Below are 23,926 nucleotides of genomic sequence, written 5' to 3' on the forward strand. Positions count from 1 at the left end.
GGAAATCCTGGGACCAAAGCAGCCTGATTCCCGCCTGAAGAGGATCCCTGCCAGAAGAGACCAGCCCCTCTGCAGTGACTGAGTCATCTGTGAACCTGAGGCTCATTCATGGAGTGTGTGAGTGCACCAATTTTTAGTTAGTAAGTCAGGGAATCTGTTTGGGGATTTTATTACCTGCTAACTTCACACAACTTTGACTATGAGAGCTGTGTGTTCCCGCTGCATCCAATCAAAGGGCTGCTACAGTTCAATCAGCACACCCTGCAAATTCTAGGTACACAAGCACAGATAGCAAAACTATCCTCTCCTGGGAGACCATCTTGGTTATGACAATCTCGTGGCCCACTGAGATGAAGGAGGGACACTCATGAGACCCACTCACTAGCCTAGGTTGCCCAGCGCTGTGCTGGATTTTCTATGGCCCAATCCCATGAAACGCCTGTGTTTTCCTGAGTAGGCATAAGATACTGCTACTTTTCAGCTCCCTGGGTAAAGTTCACCTCTGTGCAGAGGATCATAAGGCCTATAAATCACCTAAATCCCACATACGACCTATTTTGAGGACTTAATGGTGCTTAATCCTTATACTGGCTCTCTGCACAGGGGTTAATTTCATCCCTACTGAAAAAGGATTGTGGGAAGCTTTCAGCCACTGGCAACATCAGGCCATGCAGTTGCATTTTCAAGCAGCAAATATTTACAGATGGTAAAGTTAGGGCAATTAAAAAGTTTGCTTTCATTGCTTTTCAAAAATTCTGAAGCAACATAATGGTCATAACGATTAGCATGGACATCTTGGCATGTGAATGCGACGCAAAGATCAGGCTGGCAAGAAAACTACTTTTCTGATCCAACACGTCAACAAATTCTCCCATTAATGGAGTGTCACCCTCCCACACGTTGAGAGGCCCTGACAGTTAAGGATTTTCAATGAAAGACAGGTTCTGTGTTTTGGTGATAGGTTCTGGAGGAAAAAAAATCAGTTTGTGACTAATGCAGGGCTATCCATTTTTGACTATATTTAAAATACAGTGGCATGTTTATTATATATTTAAGAAATAAAAATCTTTAAAGTGACACGTTATTAGTTCCTCGAGCTTCACAGTTCATTAATTATGTACCAACTTTTGTATTAACTTCTATGCAAACTCAGCTTAAATGTGTTGCAAATAACTGACACAGCTAGACACAGAGTCAAATTCTGTTCTCATTTACTCTGCTGTAAATCTGGAATAATTCCATTTGGCCCACAGTCTACAATTAGTGTCACTACAGGCACTGTAAAATTTAATTTCCTTTTCAATGAATGTAATTTTAAGATAATCTATTAAATTCTTGAAAGGGGTTAAGTTTTGCAAAAGAGAATAAGGAAACATTACCAATCTGAATGAGCGTAAAACAGACAGATTTCCCATGCTGGATAAACCCAGTTCCATTAGACTTAGGATTACAATTATACTGTCAAAAATATTCCAGCCCTGCTGAAAATAGTAGTAGGGATCTAAGGCAATTATTTTGAAGATCATTTCTGCTGTAAAAATCCCAGTGAAGACCTGTGGAAAGAAAAAAAGAAGTGAGATCAGTCTGTAAACATATCTCCCTGGCATGAATGACATCCTGCCGATATGCTGAATTAAAATACAGAGACAACATTTTGTCAGCAAATCTTTCTTATTTCATCTCTACTGTACAATGAATACTTATTGTCTGGCTATGCTGAAAGAAGGAGAGGAGACATGCAATATGGGTTTAATCAGGACACAACATTATCTTTAGATGTTTGTGACTACTCGGTAGATAGCATATACAGTGCAGGTAACCCTCCCTTGTTTTCCCCCACAATTAACTCAGGGCAATGGGAGTGCCTTTACTAGCTCTCCCTCCCCAGCCCCTTTTCCACTCAGGTCCCTCCAGCAGATCCACTGCCAGGACCTTACAGTCCCCTTCAAACAACTCCCCCCCTTTCCATCCAGATCTCTCCAGCAATTCCCTTGCTGGGACCTTACCAACCGCCCCTCTTGTAGGAGGGGTAAGGTGGACAACAATGATGGGGGGTTGGCACTATGCTGTACCAGACACAGGAGTCCCCATCTACCCCCAGCTCACTCATTTTCCAAGCACTTCTCCATTATGTTCTTTCCCAATGACTTTTATCCATTACTATATGCCTCTTTTATAGGGCACCTGCACTGCACATCCGCCATACACTGACACAATGAGTTGCGCCATATGGCCTACACCCCATCATGTTCTGCATGAACAGGGTCCACCAGAACCTGCTGTGAGGAAGGCAAAAAACCCCAATTGCTCCTGGGCCAATATGGTGGAAAGGGAAACATTCCTTTCCAGCCCCACTCAACGTGGTGGCTAGTGTAATGCCCACAGCCAATAACCTAGTATATTTACCACCAGAAATGAGAAGGAAGGTGAGCACTGTGGACTCTGCTCCTTGAATAAGGGAGGGTCCCAGCACAGGCGGAACCTTTAATACCCCTCATTCCTGGGTGATGCCACCCACCAGCTGGCCTCCTTTCCAGTAGTTTTACCTCTCACCACCAGCACCCTTCCTTCCTCTCTCCTTCCAGCCAGCCAGTCAAACAGCTCCCCATCTTAAGATGCAGGGTTCTGACTGTCATTATTATTAGTACTCTGGGCTTGTCGGATCCTTTTATAACATTAGAATTGCTGTCAACAGACAACAGCAGGGAATGAGCTGAACCTTTGCATTAAGACATTATTCTCATCTCTCTCTGTCATAAAAAGGGATCTCAACAATAAGGGGAGGAAATAGTTTTTTTTTTTTTAAACTTAAGTCCGTCCATTTCAGTGGAGAGGAGAGAGTGACTGCCATGACACAGTTAAAGATGTACTTCTGGGTTTCAGTACCTGTTGAGTTAGCCCTTTTTGTTTCAGTTATTGCACCAATCCCATGCAGTGTAGTCCTCACACTTTCAGATTACTGCTGGCCGTGATGGTGATTAGAGACTCCAAATAGAGCCTTATTATTCTTTTAAAAATAGACCCGTCAATTTGCTTTTGAAAGTGCCTTGAAAACACTTTGCTTATTTATAACTTAGTTCAAATGTCACATAGAGAAACTTTTTAAATCTTGAAAACATTTTTCTGTATAACATGCATATGCTTATGGGGAAGGGAAGTCTGTTTATTGATGCCAGACTTGATTTTAAAGGAGGTGTCTTATTTGAACCCATACTTGCAAACTGTGTGAAAATGCCAAGCCTGGTGCTTTTTTAAAATCCCTTCATAATAATAGATTTCCTTAAGTCCAATGTTGTAAATAGTGGGCTTAGAAGAGAAGTTATTATGTAGCTGCATAGTTTTCCACATATTTTAGGGTTATTTTGGCTCCAACCCTCTAGTGAAAGAAGCACATGTCTGTGTGGCTTGAAAAATCATCTACTGCATTTGCATATTGCAGCACCTGATTTTCTATGACACAACAGCCTTTGCTAGTGCACACTGGAGATCAGAAGATATGTATATGCTGTGGACTAGGGATGTGAACAGGTAACCAGTTACCTGGTACCCAGGAGTAGCCCTCTGCCTGTGGCGGGCTGCTCCAGCCTCGTGGGGGTCAGGAGCTGGCAGCCGCATGCATAGGAGAAAAGGGAGGAGTGGGAGCAGAAGCTGGCTCCTGCTGCTGGCAGCCCTGGGGGGAGGGGGGGGATTGGGACCACCAGCCCCACACATGGGAATAGGAGCTGGCAGCCCCACAGAATTCTGCTTAATCGGTTAACCTAAGGTTTAACCTGTTAACTGATTCATCAGGATTTTACATCCCTATAATGGACTTGAGTCAACTACTAATGTTCATACAAGAGGAAATTCTGTCAGCAAGACAGATTAATTGTCTCTAAGTAATAAGTAGGAAAACCAAATAAAATAAGGGAGGATCACATAGAATTATAAAATGGCAAAGCTAAGGAACAAATGGCCAAACCCACTTTTGGGAAAGCCACGACATTTACTCTATAATGCTTAGGAAATGAATAAACACATAGACAGACTTCCAGATAAGCATTTTATCTTTTCCCATATCTAAAATGCCTTTCTCTTTCTGATCAGGAAGATAAAATGTGTCTGGTCAAAACATTGTGGGTGGCCCACCTTTCTTAGAAGGCCAGCATGCTAAATTACTTCAGCCCAGCTGATCTCCAGCAGCAGTACTGCACAACAAGTTAATAATTTCTGAGTCACTATGGGTAGAGATACCTAGGATTCTAGTGATGGACACTACAAACTCCATGGGGATATTAATCACAAGAGTCAGTATCTGTGAAGTTGCTTGGAGAATCCTGACCCAAAAATTGATATTATCATGCTGAACACATCATGCATTGTCTTGCTGAGGGATGACTCTGGAAGAACAATTGCTTTTTAATCAATTGTCTTTTGAGATGGAAAAGCTAGGGCTAACAAGACATCAGAGTGTCTGAGGGAACCAGAATCTGTAAAGGCAAAAGTGACTTTTCTGTGTATTAGTTATAAATTCCAAGCTGGAAAATCCCTGGAACCTTGTTCAATGTTAACTGTGATTGTACAAAAACAAACAAAAAACCTGCTTCCACTAAATAATCATCCAGGTAGGGGATTATGTTAGACATTGTCTTCAGAGGTAGAGCAGTGAACTGGTATTGGCTATAATACAGGTTATGGTAAGAATGATTGATGTTGTTAGTGTGTGTGTGTGTGTGTGTGTGTGCGTGCACGCGCGTGTGTGTGTGTGCGCGCGTGCGTGTGTGTGTGTGTAAAAATAAGAATATTGGAATTCCACTGATGATGGGAATCCTTTTAGAGTTAAATGCTACTGTCACAGTTTTCAGGGATTTCATCTTAAATCTTTTCTTGTAATAAAAGTATCTAGCCACAAAATCCCTAATGTAAATCACTAAGGGTATGTCTACACTACCCCGCTAGTTCGAACTAGCGGGGTAATGTATGCATACCGCACTTGCTAATGAAGCCCGGGATTTGAATTTCCCGGGCTTCATTAGCATAAGCGGGGAGCCGCCATTTTTAAATCCCCGCTGCTTCGAACCCCGTGTAGCGCGGCTACACGGGGCTCGAACTAGGTAGTTCGGACTAGGGTCCTATTCCGAACTACCGGTACTCCTCGTGAAACGAGGTGTACCGGTAGTTCGGAATAGGCACCCTAGTCCGAACTACCTAGTTCGAGCCCCGTGTAGCCGCGCTACACGGGGTTCGAAGCAGCGGGGATTTAAAAATGGCGGCTCCCCGCTTATGCTAATGAAGCCCGGGAAATTCAAATCCCGGGCTTCATTAGCAAGTGCGGTATGCATACATTACCCCGCTAGTTCGAACTAGCGGGGTAGTGTAGACATACCCTAAGTTCTTGATTTCTTTGGAAGGATGAAAAATACAGAAAATATTGCTGTCTGGTATTGAAGAACTAGCATTACTGAAGATTGCCTGGTCAGATTAAATATGCAGAGACGTATGTATGGTTCTGCTAGTTTTCTTGATATCAGGTAAAAACATTATCTTTTTTAAATGAAGAGCCCAAGGAGCCAAGAGAATCAGAGCTTTGTTGTGTAACTTTATGATGCAAATAACATAATCAGAACTAATTCTCACAAGTACCAGAGAAAGGGTTGCACTCTCTCTACTTATTCTCAGAGGAAGAGGGCACTTGCTTCCTTTTTTTCCTATTGTTTCTTTCACGACTTTTAGAGAAAACATAGTCTTTTATTCTCTATTATTTCCTCCCATTTAATACTACCCTACTAGCTGGAGGGATAACTATAGGGAATATTCTTATCAGAAAGCAGCAGAGAACTATTAGGGGTTTTCTTTGTTGTCTTTTTTTTAAGTTGGGTTAGGAGGAAAAGAATCTTGATTTTGCTCCTTTAGGAATTTGCAGTGCAGTGACTTGAGACAGATTGAGATTCTTCATAAAGTCATGCTAATAACTAGCCAGTTGCTAGTTATTAGCTGAAATACTGTTTCACTGGAATATGCTAATTTGCCGAAATCAAAACCTTTTGAAGAGACTCATCTCAGAGATGTTCCAACTGAACTCAGCTAGGGCTGCGACAGAACTTCTGTCAAAAACCTGCCGGGTTTCCTGCCAGTTCATGCACCTGCGTCCTCAACAGCCCAGCTGCTAGATGGCCAGTCTAAGGGGCTGTAGAGGCAGCAGGCACTGTAGGGCTTCTGAGGTCCATGTCCCACCAAGTGAACCTCTTCAAAACTGGGGACCTAGAACTTCCAATGTCCACTGCTCCAGTCAGCCAGACTGACTGTCTTGAGACTGATGCTCCATTCCACTTTGAAATGTTGGGGTTTCATTCTGAATGTTGCAATAGTGAAAACCTTGAGGAGACAGATTTACCCTTCTGTGCCCATTCAAGTCTGGGTTTATTAAAACTGAGGGGAAAGGGCCAAGCGTGGTCTTGCACCACTGATACTTCACCTGAACAACTGAAGTTACACTGAATTGCAAACATCACAGCAAGAAGAATGCCTGCTTGGTTTTATTATGTCATCTTTATTACAAACAGGAGACATGGCTCTAAACCCAGTAGGACTGAGAAATTTGGAGCAAGATAAAATGAACTGCTTATCAACTACTTTCTCCCTACCCCCTATCTCTGTTTTCAGTCTCTATCCAAGTGACTGCACATAGGTCATCCAGACTCGGTCAGGGAGTCACACAGGGACTGCTGGAGTCTAAAGTTACCTGCAGCTTGGGCAAAGGGAGAAGATGACAGGCTAGGTAAGGAGCAGGGAGAATGAACATCTTTGCTTTAGGTTATCAGAGTGGGCAGCTGCAGAATTGCCACTTGGTCACCTGCTGAAAAGCCCCAGGATCTGAGTGACCTCCATTTTGTCCATATGAGGAGTAAGAGGAGGTACCACAATTCCTGCACAAGAGTCTGCTGCTGAGGGGACCTGACATCTCCCAATGAGAGGGCTTTTTTAGCTCCTTGTATCTACTAAGAGCAACAACATAGGTCTAGGAGCAAGACATAATCCTTCACTGACTATAGCTACAAAGGGAAATCTTTTTAGACTGAAAGACTTATGATGTGGTGATTGGTCCATTGGCCTAGGACAGTAACTGACATTGCTGCAGGAAGCCAGTTGGTGCAGTTTTGAGAATGGAAAGGAGTAGTAAGGGAAAATTCTGTATCAGATGATTAGCAGATTCCAGGAGCTAGGAGTACTCTGAGAAGCCTAGCCATTGCTTGTGCTTATCTGTACCTATCAGCTCCTTGTGTACATGTTGGTGAAAGTATGTGAATGGACAGGCCCACAAATATATATTGTCTAATATTTTAATAATTGATTACTTCCAGGTTTTTTACAAAAATGAAAATAACCTTGCATCCAGTATGTGCTTCTTTTTGGATAATAACTGTAGGATGAGGTGGGGAACCTTTTTTGGTTTGGGGGCCACTGACTCAGAAAATCAGTCGGGGGCTGCACAAGTGAAAAGCAAAAAACAAAACAAAACCACAAACTCTCACTACCTTGGCCCCTGAGAAAGAGAAAGACGCTCTCTACATTCCCTTCGCATGCCAGAGCCTAGGGGGGCCCCCTCCTAGTAGATTTTGAGTGCTCTAGCCCTGCAGTGGAGTGGCAGCATGGGTTCTCCAATGCTTCAGGTGGGGAGGAGCCCTGAGCCTCGGGGGCCAGATCCAAGCAAGCCGGGGGCCAGATCCGCCCCCTCGACCTTAGGTTCCCCACCCCTGCTCTAGGAACATACAGGCAGTCCCTGGGTTACATGGATCCGACTTACATCGGATCCCTACTTACAAACGGGGTGAGGCAACCCCGCACTAGCTGCTTCCCCCCAGCAGACCAGGGAGACACAAAGCTAGCGCCCCCCCACCCCAGCAGACCAGGGAGCGGCTTTTCTCAGCAGACACCTCAGCTTGAGAATAAAGGACTGAGGGAAGTGAGGTGTGGGAGAATAAAACTGAGCTCTGGAGAAATGTTTGGCTAGAGTTTCCCCTACAATATGTACCAGTTCCGACTTACATACAAATTCAACTTAAGAACAAACCTACAGTCCCTATCTTGTATGTAACCCGGGGACTGCCTGTGTACTGTTTGTATTGTCTCTAGAATATGGCTAATAGTTTCAAAGGGTTTTGTGATTTTGAGTGCCTCAATTTCTGACTGCCTGACTTGAGGACACTTAAAAGGACTTGATTTCCAAAAAGGTGAGTGTTCAGCTCTGTGTGAAATCAGAGCACTATAGACTCTCTCAAGCTGGAAAGCCCCAGACTGAGAAAACCTGTTGGGTTTAATGTGTAAGTCCTAGGAGATCTTGGTGGCCTGTGATACACAGGAGATTGGACTAGATGATGTGGTGTACCGCCTGGCATTAAACTCCATCACTCTGTTAAACACTTGAAAATCTTGGCTGTGGTATAACTACAAATGGGACAACTCCAGGTTACTGCTCCACTAGGTAATTAGCTTATTTTTCCATAGTATTTTTTAACTTAAAAATAATTAATGTTCAGTGACTTACACATGTTTATTATTGATTTTTAAAAGCTTTCTAAGATCCCTCTTCCTTTATTTCCTATAACAGTTACCTGCTAGAAATCTATTGGTCTCATCAGTGAAGTGACGCTTTACTATCCATGGTTAAGCAGCAGAGTATGCTTACTTAGTGATAGTACATACACGTCCTTTCTTAATTTATTTTCAAACACCAGGAGGGCAGCCATATCAAGAATGATATCCTTCTGCTGAGAGCACCTGACTGGGTTCTTCACAAGACCTCTAGCACCAACAGCTTTCAGCCATCAGGACTTGAAAGAGCAGAAACAAACTCGCCAAATACAATTTGAGGTTCAAATTCACTTACCAGATTGCCTATGTAAAGCATGTCATCAAACTCCTTTGTCATCTTGTAATGCTCCAGGGCCATGAAGAGAGTATTCATCACGATGCAAAGGGTGATTGTGAGGTCAGTAAATGGATCCATTACCACGAACTTTACATATTTCTTGATTAACAACCACAACGGACAGCAATCCCAAATGAGAAATTTAACGGCAAAATGATTCCAGCATGGGGGACATCTCTGTTGTGATTCCTCAAGCTCTAAGTGAGAAGCAGAATATGAAGGCATAGTCAATTAACACTGATTTATGTGAGAAGAGAACATGTTAAATGAATGAAAGCACACACACACCCCACCAGCATCCATTGAAATGATCAAGAATCCGATTTTTGCTCATACCTAGGGCCCTACCAAATTCAAAGTCTTGAAAAATGTGTCACAGACCAAGAAATCATGTTTTCTCCCATGAAATCTGGTGTTTCGTGTGCTTTTATCCTATACGATACATATTTCAAAGGGGAGACCTGGGTTTCTCAAATTCGAGGTCCTGATCCAAAAGTGTCCCAAGGTCATTTGAAGGGGGTTACAGTGTTGTCATCCACACTTCTTCAACTGCCTTCAGAGCTGGGCTTCCAATCAGCAGTCACTGTTCTCCAGCTGCTTAGCTCTGAAGGCAGCACCGTCACCAGGAGCAGCACAAAAGGAAGAGTAACAGTATTGCAACCACCCTTAAAATAACCTTATGCCTCCATTCAACTCATTTTTGGGTTAGGACACCTACAGTTACAACACCATGGAATTTCAGATGTAAGTAGCTGAAATCATGTAATTTACTGTTTAAAAAATCCTATTGCCATGAAATTGACTAAAATAGACCGTGAATTTGGTAGAACCTAAGTTTATTTTTTAACCAGTTTACCCCCAACAACTGGGTAAAATATAAACTCCTTGGGTGTATAAAATATCTTTATTTTTTGCATAGCGCATAGTACCAAGATCAATGTTGGCTTAATCTTCAAACCGTATAACGTCACAAAAGTAACATTAGGAAAAACGTAAATCAAAGCAGTGATACAGATCTCATTTAATATGAAGGTTCAAATGCATTTCCCACTTAGGTGTGATAGCCTAGACAATGGAGAAAAGAGAACACCGACTAATTTAAAGTTACCTCACTGAACATAAATATAGGGTAAGATTTTTTTTAAATGGCTCAAATCATATTATCAGAAGTAACTAAGGCACTTAGGAGTCTGAGAGCGTGTCTATACTTATAGCAGCACAGCTGCTCTGAGGTAGACATGAGTGAGGTTGCTATGTAGGTTGACTGGAGAGCTTCTCATTTTGGAGTAGGTCCTCTACAATGGACAATAATCCCAAATGCTGCCTACACTGAGGGCTTGGTCACTATAACTAGGCTTGGTCTGCATTCCACAGTTAGGTCAATGTAACCTGCCTTGCATTAACCTAGCTGTGGAAATGTCATGACGTATATTCGGCTCCTGCAAAAAGTGCCTCTCTACACTGGTGGTTTAGTAATACCACTTCCCCAAGTGGCATAGAATCATGGTCAATGTAATTAGGTTGATGTAGTGTCAGTGCAGACACTGCATTGCTTCCATTGACTGTTACTGGCTTTCAGGAGCTATCCCACAATACTCTATACAGAGGTAGGGAACCTAAAGCCTGAGGACCAGATGCAGCCACCGGCTTGTCTGGATCTGGTCCCTGAGGCTCAGGGCTCCTCCCCAGCATTGGGGCGCCTGCACTGGCATTCCAGCCATCCCAACATCCTCCTGTGGGGCTGGAACACACACAAAATCTACTAGCCCGGACCCCTCTAGGCTCTGGTGTGTGAGGGGAATATGGGAGTGTCTCTCCTTCTCAGTTGGGGGCTACAACACTTGTGTGCGGCCCCCAACTGATTTTTCTATGGGTCAGTAGCCCCCAGCCCAAAAAACGTTCCCCGCCTTTGCTCTACACTGACAGAACAATGAATACAAGCTCTGATGAGAATGCATATTGCTAAACCAAGGAGTAACGTGTACACACACACACACAAGTAATTTTGTAACTGTGTTGGCTATATGCTGATATAAGTTAGGTCAGCATAATTTTGCACTTTAGATATGGCCTGTGTTGTTCAGGTGTAAGGATTTTCCTCAATTTTGAACAAAAACATTTTATTTGACTTTGAACTTTCTTTTTTTCAAATTTTGTGTAACAATTAAAAACATATCAATTTCGGGTTCACCTGAAACAATTCCTCCTTCCCTCTGATTTTTCAGTCTGCCCAGTAGGCCAACAAAGCAGATATCCATTCAGATCTATTTGTAAAATTGGCAGGCTATTGTTAATGTAGCCGCACTCATAAAAATCATGACTCAGTCAAATCAAAACCAATTTTTTTCCGGGAATACTCAAAGATGCTTATTCTCAAAGAAGACTACCTCCCTGGCAAATGGTAACTTTCTAACTCAGTCTCTTCAATACAAGAAAACTTAAAAATAGATACAAGAATCATATTTATAATGGAGAATGGATTTTTAAGAATTCTTTCCTGGTACTCAAACACAAAATCCAATTTAAAAAAGTTCAGATAATGAAATTTTCTAGGCCTGAAAATTTTCAGCCCAACAGGTAAAAGTTTCAGAAACTTATGAGAGACCAAACCCAGAGGAATATAAAATGGAAACTCTCGGACACAATTATTTATGACTGCTGTTAGCACTCTTGCTCTAATAAAACAACTTAAATGGACTCAATTCAGATATTAGAAATGATAACAACATAAACCCGCAAGGAAACATTTTAACCTGCCTCGTCACTCAATCTAGGATTTAAAAGTAGCCATTTTTCTACAAAGAAATTCATAAGCCATTTACAGAGAGACAGTACAGAATTGACCTTCATATGCAAATTTGATGCTGTTTCCCTGGGTAAGAACGAAGACATTAATTGGATGTCCCTTTATAAAACCAGCCTTCCTTACATTTAACACCTCATTGACATAAAAAGCTAAGTATGGGACACTTCCAGCCCACTCAATTAGCCTCATTAGCACCAGCACTATAATGACAGGTACTTTCTTTTTCCTCTCCCTTCCAACTCAAGCTTATCTGAAGCAGTGTGTTTTGCCCATGAAAGCTCATTGTAGAGAGAGAGAGAGAGAGAGAGAGAGAGAGAGAGAGAGAGAGTGTGTGTGTGTGTGTGTGTGTGTGTGTGTACGTACGTACGTACAGACTAGCACGGCTACACCTCTAGCACGGCTAGACCTCTGAGACATAATAAAACAAAAATACAGAAAGCACTTACTATTTTTTTGGCAAATGATGGTCATTCTTCTTGTGGGTCGATTCCTGCAGACAGTGAGCTACTGCAGGAATGTCATGTTAAAAACAGTGGAAGGGTGGCCTTGCAGTTAGGAGTTGACTGTGAGCTAGCATTCAGGAGATCTAGGATCAATTCTGAGTTCTGCTACAGACTTCCTATGTGACCTTGGGAAAGTCATCTCACCGCTCCTCCTTCTGCATTCTTTCGTCCGCTGTAAAATAGCGGTCAATAGCTTCTATCCCCTATCTGTGTTATCCATTTAGATTGTAAAGGAAAGGGCTGTCCTTTATCGTATGTACAGAGCCTCACACAATGGGGTGCAATGTACTTTGTTAACACAAGAAGTGATGTACTTAGTTCAGGCCTTAGTTGTGGCCTCTAATGAAGGAGACTTTTGCTATCAATGCCCAAGCAGTTCTCCTGAATATAACTCTTTTAATCAGACTTTGCAAGGGAGCCTGGTTTCTATCATAAAAAGAGAAGAATATGTATGCATGGTAAGATGCATGGCCTGCATCTCCTCCATCCTGCATCTTACAGCATTTACATCTGTGTAAAGTGCATGCCATGTGGTTGCAGGATGCTATCAAATCAGAACAGAAGTATGTTGCACACACTTTGCAAAGGCACACACAATTACACAAGGTGCAAGGCAGTGGAGACACAGGCCCCATGTACGTAAGGCAGCACTAGCTGAATAATTATGAAGCACTTTAAAGACTAACAAGATGGTTTAATAGGTGATGAGCTTTCGTGGGCCAGAGGAAGTGGGTCTGGCCCACGAAAGCTCATCACCTATTAAACCATCTTGTTAGTTTTTAAAGTGCTACATAGTTTTTCCTTTTGTTTTAGCAAGATCAGACTAACACGGCTACCTCTCTGTTACTATTTAGCCTCACCAAAGGCTCTTGTGTAAATTACATTGCCATGGGATAAGAGGGAAGGTCCTTTCATGGATTGAGAAGTGGTTAAAAGACAGGAAACAAAGGATAGGAATAAATAGTAAATTTTCAGAATGGAGAAGGGTAACTAGTGGTGTCCTACAAGAGTCAGTCCTCGGACCAATCCTGTTCAACTTATTCATAAATGATCTGGCAGTGAGGTGGTAAAGTTTGTGGATGATACTAAACTGTTTAGGATAGTCATGACAGAAGCAGACTGTGAGGGACTCCAAAAAGATCTCACCAAACTGAGTGATTGGGCAACAAAATGGCAAATGAAATTTAATGTGGATAAGTGTAAAGTAATGCACATCGGGAAAAATAACCCCAACTCTACGTACAGTATGATGGGGGCTAATTTGGCTATGACAAATCAGGAAAGAGATCTTGGAGTTATTGTGGATAGTTCTCTGAAAACTTCCACACAGTGTGCAGCGGCGGTCAAAAAGGCAAATAGGATCCTAGGAATTATTAAGAAAGGGATAGAAAATAAGACCCAGAATATCTTACTGCCCCTGTATAAAACTATGGTACGCCCACATCTTGAATACTGTGTACAGATGTGGTCTCCTCACCTCAAAAAAGATATTTTGGCCTTGGAAAGGGTTCAGAAAAGGGCAACTAAAATGATTAGGGGTTTGGAACGGGACCTATATGAAGAGAGGTTAAAATGACTGGGACTTCTCAGTTTAGAAAAGAGGACACTGAGGGGGGATATGATAGAGGTATATAAAATCATGAGTGGTGTGGAGAGGGCCGATAAAGAAAAGTTATTTATTGGTTCCCATAATAGAAGAACTAGAGGACACCAAATGAAGTTAATGGGTAGCAGGTTTAAAACTAATGAAAGAAAGTTCTTCTTCACACAGCATGTAGTCAACCTGTGGAACTCCTTGCCAGAGGAGTCTGTGAAGGCTAGGACTATAACAGAGTTTAAAGAGAAGCTAGATAATTTCATGGAGGTTAGGTCCATAACAGGCTATTAGCCAGGGGGTAGAAATGGTGTCCCTGGCCTCTGTTTGTCAGAGGCTGGAGAAGGATGGCAGGAGACAAATCGCTTGATCATTGTCTTCAGTCCACCCTCTCTGGGGCACCTGGTGCTGGCCACTGTCGGCAGACAGGCTACTGGGCTAGATGGACCTTTGGTCTGACCCAGTACGGCCATTCTTATGTTCTTATATCAATAATGAGACCTGAAACTTCACATACTCAATATGTGGTCTACACTTTAAAGCAAAGCAGGGGAGGGATAGGGCTGGAAGGAGCATCCCCAGTAGGTCTAAAAATAGCTACAGAGTTACTCCCCAGCTGGGACTTCAGGCCAATAGGATTCTGCATGGGAGCAACTGAATTCATGTGTAACCCATTTGTAGAGTCAAGACTCCATTTTGGAATATTGGTCTTTCCGTGGAAAGCCACCAGAAAAACAGCTGCAAGATCCAGGAGCAAGGGGGTTAGTAAAGATACATCATGTGTAATGATGGATTCATCAGTACATTGAGATGCTCCACAATAATTTAACTATCCAAAGTACAGATTATTTGGCTGAAAAATGGATCATTTTCCTATTTGAAGAGAATTTGGTGATATGAACTCGGGATATTTTCTAGTGTCATTTATTTATTTCCCAAGTTTGCATTGGTCCTGGTTACCTTAACTGAGGGACTGAAAACTACACACAACAACTGTGCTGGCAGAAAGCCCAGCTAGGACACCAGTGAATCAAGCTTTCAGTAATTCGGCAGCATAATGTGCACCTGCTTTCCACTGATGTAAATAATGACACATTGGGCAGAGAAACCAAGGTTTTATCCTCCCTGCAGAGTAACTCCAGTTACCTACCCTTCCGTTAACTCCGCTTGAGTTAGCAAGTCCTGAGTGAGAGTGGCCACATGTGAAGTAACTTTTGCTGCACAGAGGGAGCAGGGATAGCAGCTGACAAGATGTGCTGACTTCAGCTATAGCCTCTACCCTGCGAGGGACCAGCCAGCTGGGGTTAAAAGCGCCGCTATACACAGGCTAATATTTTTTTGTATGTGGATAGTGCTTGAGTTAGGGACAAAATACAGGACTATGTAGCACTTTAAAGACTAACAAGATGGTTTATTAGATGATGAGCTTTCGTGGGCCAGACCCACTTCCTCAGATCAAACTTGTTAGGGACAACACTCAAGTTATTGCCTGAGTTATGTGGGCTCATTGTCTGCTCTTCTCTCCTGCCTAGGCCTTTCCCTTTTCCCTTTCCCCTGGGAAATGTCTTAGCCTATAGTAACTGGCCTTTAGCTTCAGTATGTCTGTATTCCTATGGACAGGCTCTGAGGGCTTTAAAAGGCCACGTCTACAGCACACCTGCTGCTACAAGGATACACAAATAGGGTGCTGATTGCCATGGAGAGCGGAGCAAGTTAAGATAAGCATGCTCGCTTACCATGTCCATGACCGGTACTGGAGTGATATACTTAGTTCAGGCTCCCACAGCTACTGAATGACCAGTTGTGGCCAGGCCAGCTTACAAACATTTAGATTTGGTTTAGCAACAAAACTTCAGGCACTCTAAATATCTATGAATTACACATGGCGGGTTCCGCTAAGCTTTATCAGCAAGGGCTCACCGTCCTATTTATCAAATTGGGAAAACAGATTTGTAACACAGCCGTATAACAAAGATGGTTTCTGAATGCAAATCTCTGTTACTTCTTTTGTTCAGTGCATGGTTCTGTGAGGGGATATGTTTTGCAAAATTATTTCTGCTAATAACAATGTATCAGTAAGTACGAAACTGTAGCCAGGATACACTGAAATGCTGTTGAATGGAAGAAATGGTGGGGAGAGGGACCACAGTTCATTGTCATGGCTTATGACTTGTGGACCAAGAGTTGAATTCCTTTCCACAGTCTTTCTGTATGTCAAGGAAAAAGAGTTTTCTACATTATGGTGACCAAGGATCTATTCTGGAAAAAATTATGATGAGATTCTATTCAAACAGAATCATGAATCTGAAGCCCAGAAAAAAAGCTTGCTCACAATCAATATTACAGAAATGGCTGTTATAGAAATGTTTACTTGGCAATCACTTATCTTTAATCAGAGCTCTCACCAAGCCACCTGATAAATATTCTGAGTCAGGGGAGGAAGGGAAGACAAAGAGTGTGAAAGCCAAACTCAGATGTGGATCTGAATTTCTAAAAATGTCCCAGTGTTAATAAATGAAACACTGGCTCTAAACCCTTCCTTACTCTGGAGTGCATGCAATACAGAACAGAACCCACACGATGGCTAGGTACAAATCCTGGAGCTGGCTCAGTGTCTAGGTACAAATCCTGGAGCTGGCTCAGTGTAAGTATACACACAAGTGACTGCAAGGAGGCGCCGTAAGGAGTATGATACAGGTTCAAAGCCACAGTGATCAGTGGCATCCTCACTGATGACCAAGTGACACACACAAAGCTGGATGTACTCATTAAATTTAATGCTAATTATGTTAAAGTGGATTCATCTGAAAACTGATACATTCTCATGTAGCATGAGTGCCAATGATACTCATTAAGCAGATTATATAGGGTGACCATCCATCCCATTTTTAATGTCCCATATTCAAGCCCTCTTTTACATGTTCTGCCTTTTTAAAAAAAATGGGCAAATTGGCCAGTACTTTCTGCTCTCTCATAGGTCAATCGGCAATTGGTGCAGTCCCAGGCTGCCCCTAGTTTGCGTCTGGCGGGTGAATGTGAGCCCGTGGTGGCAAGGGGGAGCATGTGTTGGCTTCAGGCAGGGTGGAGAAGCAGGAAGAGGGAACATCAGTTAGGAGGAGAGGCAGCCCTGTGTGTGAGCGTGTGTGTGTGTATGTGTGTGTGTGCGCGCGTGCACATGAGTGCATGTGTATGCGCGCAAGGACGGAGTAGGGGTGTGTCACCTAAAGCAGGGATTCTGAAGCTATGTCTAGACTACATTCCTCTTTTGAAAGGAATGTAAATGAAGCAAATCGAAAGTGCAAATGAAGCGCAGATTTAACTATCCCGTGCTTCATTTTCATATTCACGTCTGAGCACTTTTTCGAAAAAGGGTTTTTCGAAAGTGAAAGTGCAGTCTAGATGAGATTCTTTAGGAAAAAAACTCTTTTTCGAAAGAACCCGTACTCATTTTTTCAGGAGTGCAGGTTCTTTTGAAAAAGGGGTGTTTTTTCCCCCTAAAGAACCCCATCTAAACTGTGCTTTTACTTTCAAAAAACCCTTTTGTGAAAAAGCCCTGGGATGCGAATATGCAAATGAAGTGCAGGATATTTAAATTCGCCCTTCATTTCCACTTTCGATTTGCTTCATTTACATTCCTCTTTTGAAAGAGGAATGTGGTTTAGACGTGCCCTGAATGGGGTTCCACAAGCCTTTTGAGCCTGAACCTCAGCACCCCTGCGGGGCTGAAGCAGGAGTTACAGGGCTGCAGCTCTGATCCCCAGCACCCCCCTCACAGGGCTGAAGCCCCGATCCCTGACATTCCCCTTGCAGAGCTGAATGCCCAAGCCCTGGTGACAGCTGCATGGCTGAAGATAGGAGCTGGGGGGTTGCAGCTCCGGTCCTGCCTCCCCACTGACGCAATAAGTGGCAGGGCTGAATCCTGGTTCCCCGGTGCTCCCCACACCACAGAAGCCTCCTGAGCCCATGGGCAGAGCTGAGGGGCACTGGGTATATTGCCCCCCAAACATCAATGCAAAGGGGCACTCCAGGGTAGCCTGACCTCTTCTCTCTTCCTGATCCCTGGCCAGTGTGGCGGTGGGATGCTAGAGCCTGGCAGTGCAGGGCAGCAGCTCCTCTGGCTGATGCCCTGGCACACACAGCTGTGGTGTTCTCTCCTCTCCTCCTGCTGCTGCTGGTGCAGGGGGTTGAGCTGCCTCTCAGCCCCCAGCCCCATTTTCTTACATGGACAGTAAGGGGTGCATGGACAGTAAGGGGTGCTATGTCTTCCCTGCACTCTGAGCTACTCCCTGCCTGCATACAGCCCCTACCTTCTCCCTGCCCATCTCTGGGATATTGCCTGGCCACACACAGTCCCTAGCAACCTCTTCCCTGCATCCTGCTCTCACATAGCCTCTAGCTACTCTTCTATCTACAGTCTTAGCTTCCCTCTGCCCATAGCCCCTCGCTGCACCTCTTTCCACACCCTAAGCTATCCCCTCCCTGCACCCTAAACTGTTTTCAAACTTTTTGAGCTGAGCCCGTTTGAATAATAATTTTTGGTAGCACTTCCCCTGCTACAACCAAGACAGGCTGGGTGGCCTGCAAGGGTGAATCAGAGTTGAGGTCCCTCCCCAAATCTCTCATGTGGAGCTAGCTTGAGCACTGCTGGCCCCTACGCTCAAAATAGAAGTCATCCTACACCTATAACCAAGTCCATGCCTTTCCCTTCCCTCACGAGGCCCTGGAAATTTTATAGTATATTGGGCAGGGAGGGAAGGGCTACTATATAGTTCTAAGTGATTGTGATTGAATTCAGTTGTATTCAAGCAATTTTACTAGGTTTTCTGTATTCACCATAGAGAAATATGGTTACCCTATATCTACATCTGCACTACAACCTAGGTTGATGCTCTGAGATTGATCCTCTGGTGGTAGATTTAACATGTCTGGTTAAGGCCCACCAAATCGACTGCAGATCATGCTCCCATTGACCCTGTTATTCTACTCCAGACGAGAAGAGTAAGGGATGTTGATGGGAAAGTTTATCTCATCGACCCTCTCACAGAGTAGTAACTCGACTTACGGAACATCAACTCCAGCTATTTTATTGACGTAGCTGGAGTTGCATCACTTAAGTCGACTTACTATTGTTGTGTAGCTATAGCCTGATTATAACTTTGACTGAGGTGAGATATACCAAGGTGTATATGGCACAACAATATCAAAAGAAGCATGTAAAAACCAGGCTTGAAAAAACGTGAATAATTTATTGTGTGAACATAATCCAAATTTGCATGTGCAACCTCATATTTGTGGATATAGATTGGGTAATCCAACTTCTGACTACCCATTTTGAAATTGCAGATGCTGGCTTTTATGCACAAATGCTGTTTTGTGAATGGCAATTGATGTGTGCTTACTTTTAGAGGGCACTTTTATTTATTTAATTACGGTAGATATATGAATATTTGTCCATCCCATGAGCTGGATGCATATACAAACAGGACAAAAATATAATCATAATCCATATTTATAAACTGAAAACAGAACACAACATCCCAAGAACAAAGAACCAATTAAACCTCACAATTGAAAAATCTTCAAGAGCAAGAATCTGTGCACAGACTTTATCTAGACACACATGGTTTGGAAGCATGTGAGACTCAGTAATTGAGTCTAATTGAAAGAGGTTGGTGACCTTACAGTGGGTTACATATATTGGCCCATAAAGTAGTGCCTGTTACCATTTCTTTGTTAGAAATATTTTGAAATGTCTCAGTTTTGGCCATCATTTCCAACCATAATAGTTGTTGCCAGATGTAACATTTTGAAGGAGGGATTAAAATAACCTCCCTACCCTCAAAGGGTGTGTCTAGACTACAGGGTTTTTTTGGAAAAAAGTGGCCTTTTTTCAAAAAAACTTCCCCTGCGTTTAGACTGCTGCTGCATTCTTTCGAAAGTAAATCGAAAGAACGCGGCAATTTTTTCCATCGTGGAAAACCTCGTTTTACAAGGAATAACGCCTTTTTTTGAAAGTGCTCTTTCAAAAAAAGGTGCTATGTAATGCAAACTGTGCTTTTTTTAAAGAGAGCATCCAGACTGCCTGGGTGCTCTCTTTCGAAAAAGCGGCTTGCTTTTTCGAAAGTATTGATTGTAGTCTATACGCTCTTTTTCGAAAGAGGCTTTTTCAAACGTATCTTTCAAAAAAGCCTCTTTCGAAAGAGGCTTATTGTCTAGATGTAGCCAAAGTGATTAATGACTGAGGATGCAGTTAGAAAAGAGTTAATAGTGTATGCAATCTGATAAGCTAATATTGTTCTAGAACCTTTTAAAGACCTTTGAATAAAGAACAAGTAATAAAGATATCTTACATAAAAAGAGCAATTTTTACTTTATATTCTGCATATGTCTCAAAATACAATTGGGAATCTAGTATTTTTTGTCTTATGGACAAATACTAATATTTTTGAAGGGAATCATAAATACGATCCAAGATTTTGCCCTCCCTGCCACTGAACTAACATTTTAGTGGCTGGGATGGTGAAAGTCCACATGCTTGAGCAAAGTCATGAACTTGATGCGGCTGGAAATTCATTATTTTCACCTACTCTGCTCTTTTCAGAAACCGAGTTTTGCTTTTAGGGAAAATTCGAGATAAGACTGAAAATGGTTTTGTTTTTTGGAGACATGTCTCATACAACTTTTCACCTGCAATGCAGCTGAGTTGACTGGCAGTGGGAGAGTTTTGAACATATAATCTTGATGGTTATTTACAAATATTTGTCATTGAATTGCCCTTTCTCCTTTGTATGTTAAATTGGATGCAAAATGGATGTAGAGACCTCGTTTATATTCCTGTGCGGGCTACTCGCATCATTGGACCTTTTGTGGAGAAAGGGGAGCAGTTCTTAGTGGGATACTTCTCCCATGCATGTAAGAGGGGAATGGCAGTATCTTGACTCACCTCATCCATGCACTGGCCTGCTCCAGAGAGGAGCAGAGTAGGCAGTAATTTCTGTCAGTAGGGCTCCTGCAGATGACTTCCCCCCGAAGCCAGAGGGAAGCAGAAGCTAACCTATGACCCTCACAGTCCGAATTCCAGCCCTGCTTCAGGGAAACACAGCTCTGTTCTGCTCCCGACTCCTCTGGATTGTAGGGCTGCAATCCAGCCCACTAGATGTGTGGAATGATTCTAACTAACATCTAGCATAGCAACTTTTTTTGTCATAAAAGATATTTACATGTAAACCATTATAGTCCTTCCTACCAACCTGTAGGTGGGATTGAATTAAGGAAGCAATAAGGAATGTCTTACCTTCCATGGCACTGGTAATGATACTGACTGCGCTCACTGCTCGTTGCCTTTGAAATGGCTGATCATATTGGTCCACAGAAAGGCGATGGGGAATCAAAAGCTGCTTCTTGCTCGCCTCATCAGAGGGAGAGGTCTGTAAATGGATATACTTGGTCAGCAAGGTACGAGAGAGGATGAAGTCAGGGCAGACATGGAGTAGAATTTTCAAAATCAGCTACATTCCATTTTCAAAAGTCAGTTAGGTAGGTACAACCCTAAGTTTCAGGAGACTTTTATTTCGAAAATGGGACTTGGGCATTGCAACACCGAGCAGAACAATCCTCTAATTACCCTTAAAGATTTGGGGCAATGTTTCTTTTGAAAATATCACTTAAGCATCCAAGTTTGACACATGCTTTTGAAAATGTTGCCCCTTGAACTAGATGCACTGATCCGGACCCAACATGTAAAAAACTGCAAGTGAGTATGAAGGGTATTTCTAACATCAGAGAAACATCTACTCAGTAAGGGCTCAGCTTGTGAAAGAAACTCCATTTAATTACAATAATTATAACATTATTTCTGAAATGTGTTAACTGTTTAATTATATAGGTAGCAGAGGAAAAGGGATATGAACAAAAGGTTCAGTTATTGGCCTTTGATACCAAACAAAACAAATGCTAGAGATGAAAAGGGTCTATTCATCACATGGCTTTCCTTAGGAATTTATCATAAGTGTTACGATATTTGGTGTTCCATCTGTGATTTTGTGAGCATCATAGCTTTCATTTTAAGAAAAAATATAAATATAAAAATATAAGTTTCTAGCCTTCATGGCTGCAGAAAAAACAAAACCCAGTAATCAAGTAAAAGCACTGCAAACAATTTTAAAAAAATCTTAATTTTTATTTCAGTTTCATGATTCTGACAGTTTGGGGTTGGTAATATTGAGCTAGGCAAGAGGATAGTATACTTTCATGCACATGTGGTATCTAAGATGAGACCTACTACTGTCACCTTACAAGAATCCAAACAGCAGGAATTCTTTCCATACAAGCTACAGCTTCAAACAGAGACAAAGCCCTTTTGCTTTACTTATGCTAATGTTCTCACAGCAGGAAGGGACAGTGGAGTTGGGAGATCAAGTTTCAATTCCCTGCTCCCTCACAGATCTCATGTGTGATTTGCACAACTCATTCAGCCTCCCCATGCCTCAGTTTCCCATCAGTAAAAGGGAGATGATAATAGCTCACTCCCTCACATAGGTGTAGTAGGAATAAACAGATTAAAGACAGGCTGCTCAAATGCTATGTTAATGGGGGTATGTCCTGAACCCAATCTAGGAAATTTGCTGTCACTGCAGCATTGGCTCCATACATACCAGGAACCCCCACTGGCCTTAGGTACCTCAGAATCTATTTAGAAAAGCCGGACATGCACAAGTCCAAGAGGCCAGATGTAATACATCCAAGGGCGTGGAAGGAGTTGGCTGATGCGATTACAGAGCCACTGGCCATTGCCTCAGACACTCATGGAAATCAGGCGAGATACTGGACAACTGGAAAAAGGCAAATGTAGTACCCATCTTAAAAAAAAGGAAAGAAGGAGAATCCAGGGAACTGCAAACTCACCACAGTTCCTTGAAAAAATCATGCAGCAGTTTCTCAAGGAATCCATTTTGAAGCATTTGGAGGAGATTAATAGAATCATAGAATCATCGAATACTAGGACTGGAAGTGACCTCGAGAGGTCATCGAGTCCAGTCCCCTGCCCTCATGGAAGGACTAAGTACTGACTAGACCATCCCTGATAGACATTTATCTAACCTACTCTTAAATATCTCCAGAGATGGAGATTCCACAACCTCCCTGAGCAATTTATTCCAGTGTTTGACCACCCTGACAGTTAGGAACTTTTTCCTAATGTCCAACCTAACCCTCCCTTGCTGCAGTTTAAGCCCATTGCTTCTTGTTCTATCCTCAGAGGCCAAGATGAACAAGTTTTCTCCCACCTCCTCATGACACCCTTTTAGATAACTGAAAAATGCTCTCATGTCCCCCCTCAAACTTCTCTTTTCTAAATTAAACAAACCCAATTCTTTCACCCTTCCTTCGTAGGTCATGTTCTCTAGACCTCTAATCATTCTTACTGCTCTTCTCTGGATCCTCTCCAGTTTCCCCACATCTTTCTTGAAATGCGGTGCCCAGAACTGGACACAATACTCCAACTGAGACCTAACCAGCGCAGAGTAGAGCGGAAGAATGACTTCTCGTGTCTTGCACACAACACACCTGTTAATGCATCCCAGAATCATGTTTGCCTTTTTTGCAACAGCATCACACTGTTGACTCATATTTAGCTTGTGGTCCACTATAACCCCTAGATCCCTTTCTGCCATACTCCTTCCTAGACAGTCGCTTCCCATTCTGTATGTGTTAAACTGATTGTTCCTTCCTAAATGGAGCACTTGGCATTTGTCCTTACAGGCAGTCCCTGGGTTACGTACAAGATAGGGACTGTAGGTTTGTTCTTAAGTTGAATCTGTATGTAAGTCGGAACTGGCGTCCAGATTCAGCCGCTGCTGAAACTGACCAGCGGCTGACTACAGGAAGCCCGAGGCAGAGTTGCTCTGCCCTGGGCTTCCTGGAATCAGCCTCTGATTCAACTTAAGAACCCCAGGCATCCCCAAGTCAGCTGCTGCTGAAATTGATCAGCGGCTGATTCCAGGAAGCCCGGGGCAGAGCAACTCTGCCTCGGGCTTCCTGTAGTCAGCGCTGGTCAGTTTTAGCAGCGGCTGACTTGGGGACACCTGGGGCAGAGCAGCTGGGGTGCTGCTGGATTG

General features: G+C 42.9%; 1 protein-coding gene across 1 annotated transcript in view; it reads right to left on the reverse strand.

Moving 5' to 3' along the window:
• The window catches only part of LOC102452890 (sodium channel protein type 5 subunit alpha-like), a 341,521-nt gene that overhangs the window by 147,061 nt on the left and 170,534 nt on the right, over positions 1-23,926 (reverse strand). Inside the window, exons 14-16 of the mRNA XM_089776791.1 lie at positions 21,106-21,238; positions 8,867-9,105; positions 1,380-1,553 (exon numbers count right to left, since the gene is read on the reverse strand). Of these exons, the coding sequence (XP_089632917.1) occupies positions 1,380-1,553; positions 8,867-9,105; positions 21,106-21,238 (546 nt within the window). The remainder of the gene's footprint in view (positions 1-1,379; positions 1,554-8,866; positions 9,106-21,105; positions 21,239-23,926) is intronic.

This window comes from Pelodiscus sinensis, chromosome 2 (assembly GCF_052426305.1).
Source record: "Pelodiscus sinensis isolate ZL-2025 chromosome 2, ASM5242630v1, whole genome shotgun sequence".
In the NCBI taxonomy this organism is placed as follows: domain Eukaryota; kingdom Metazoa; phylum Chordata; order Testudines; family Trionychidae; genus Pelodiscus; species Pelodiscus sinensis.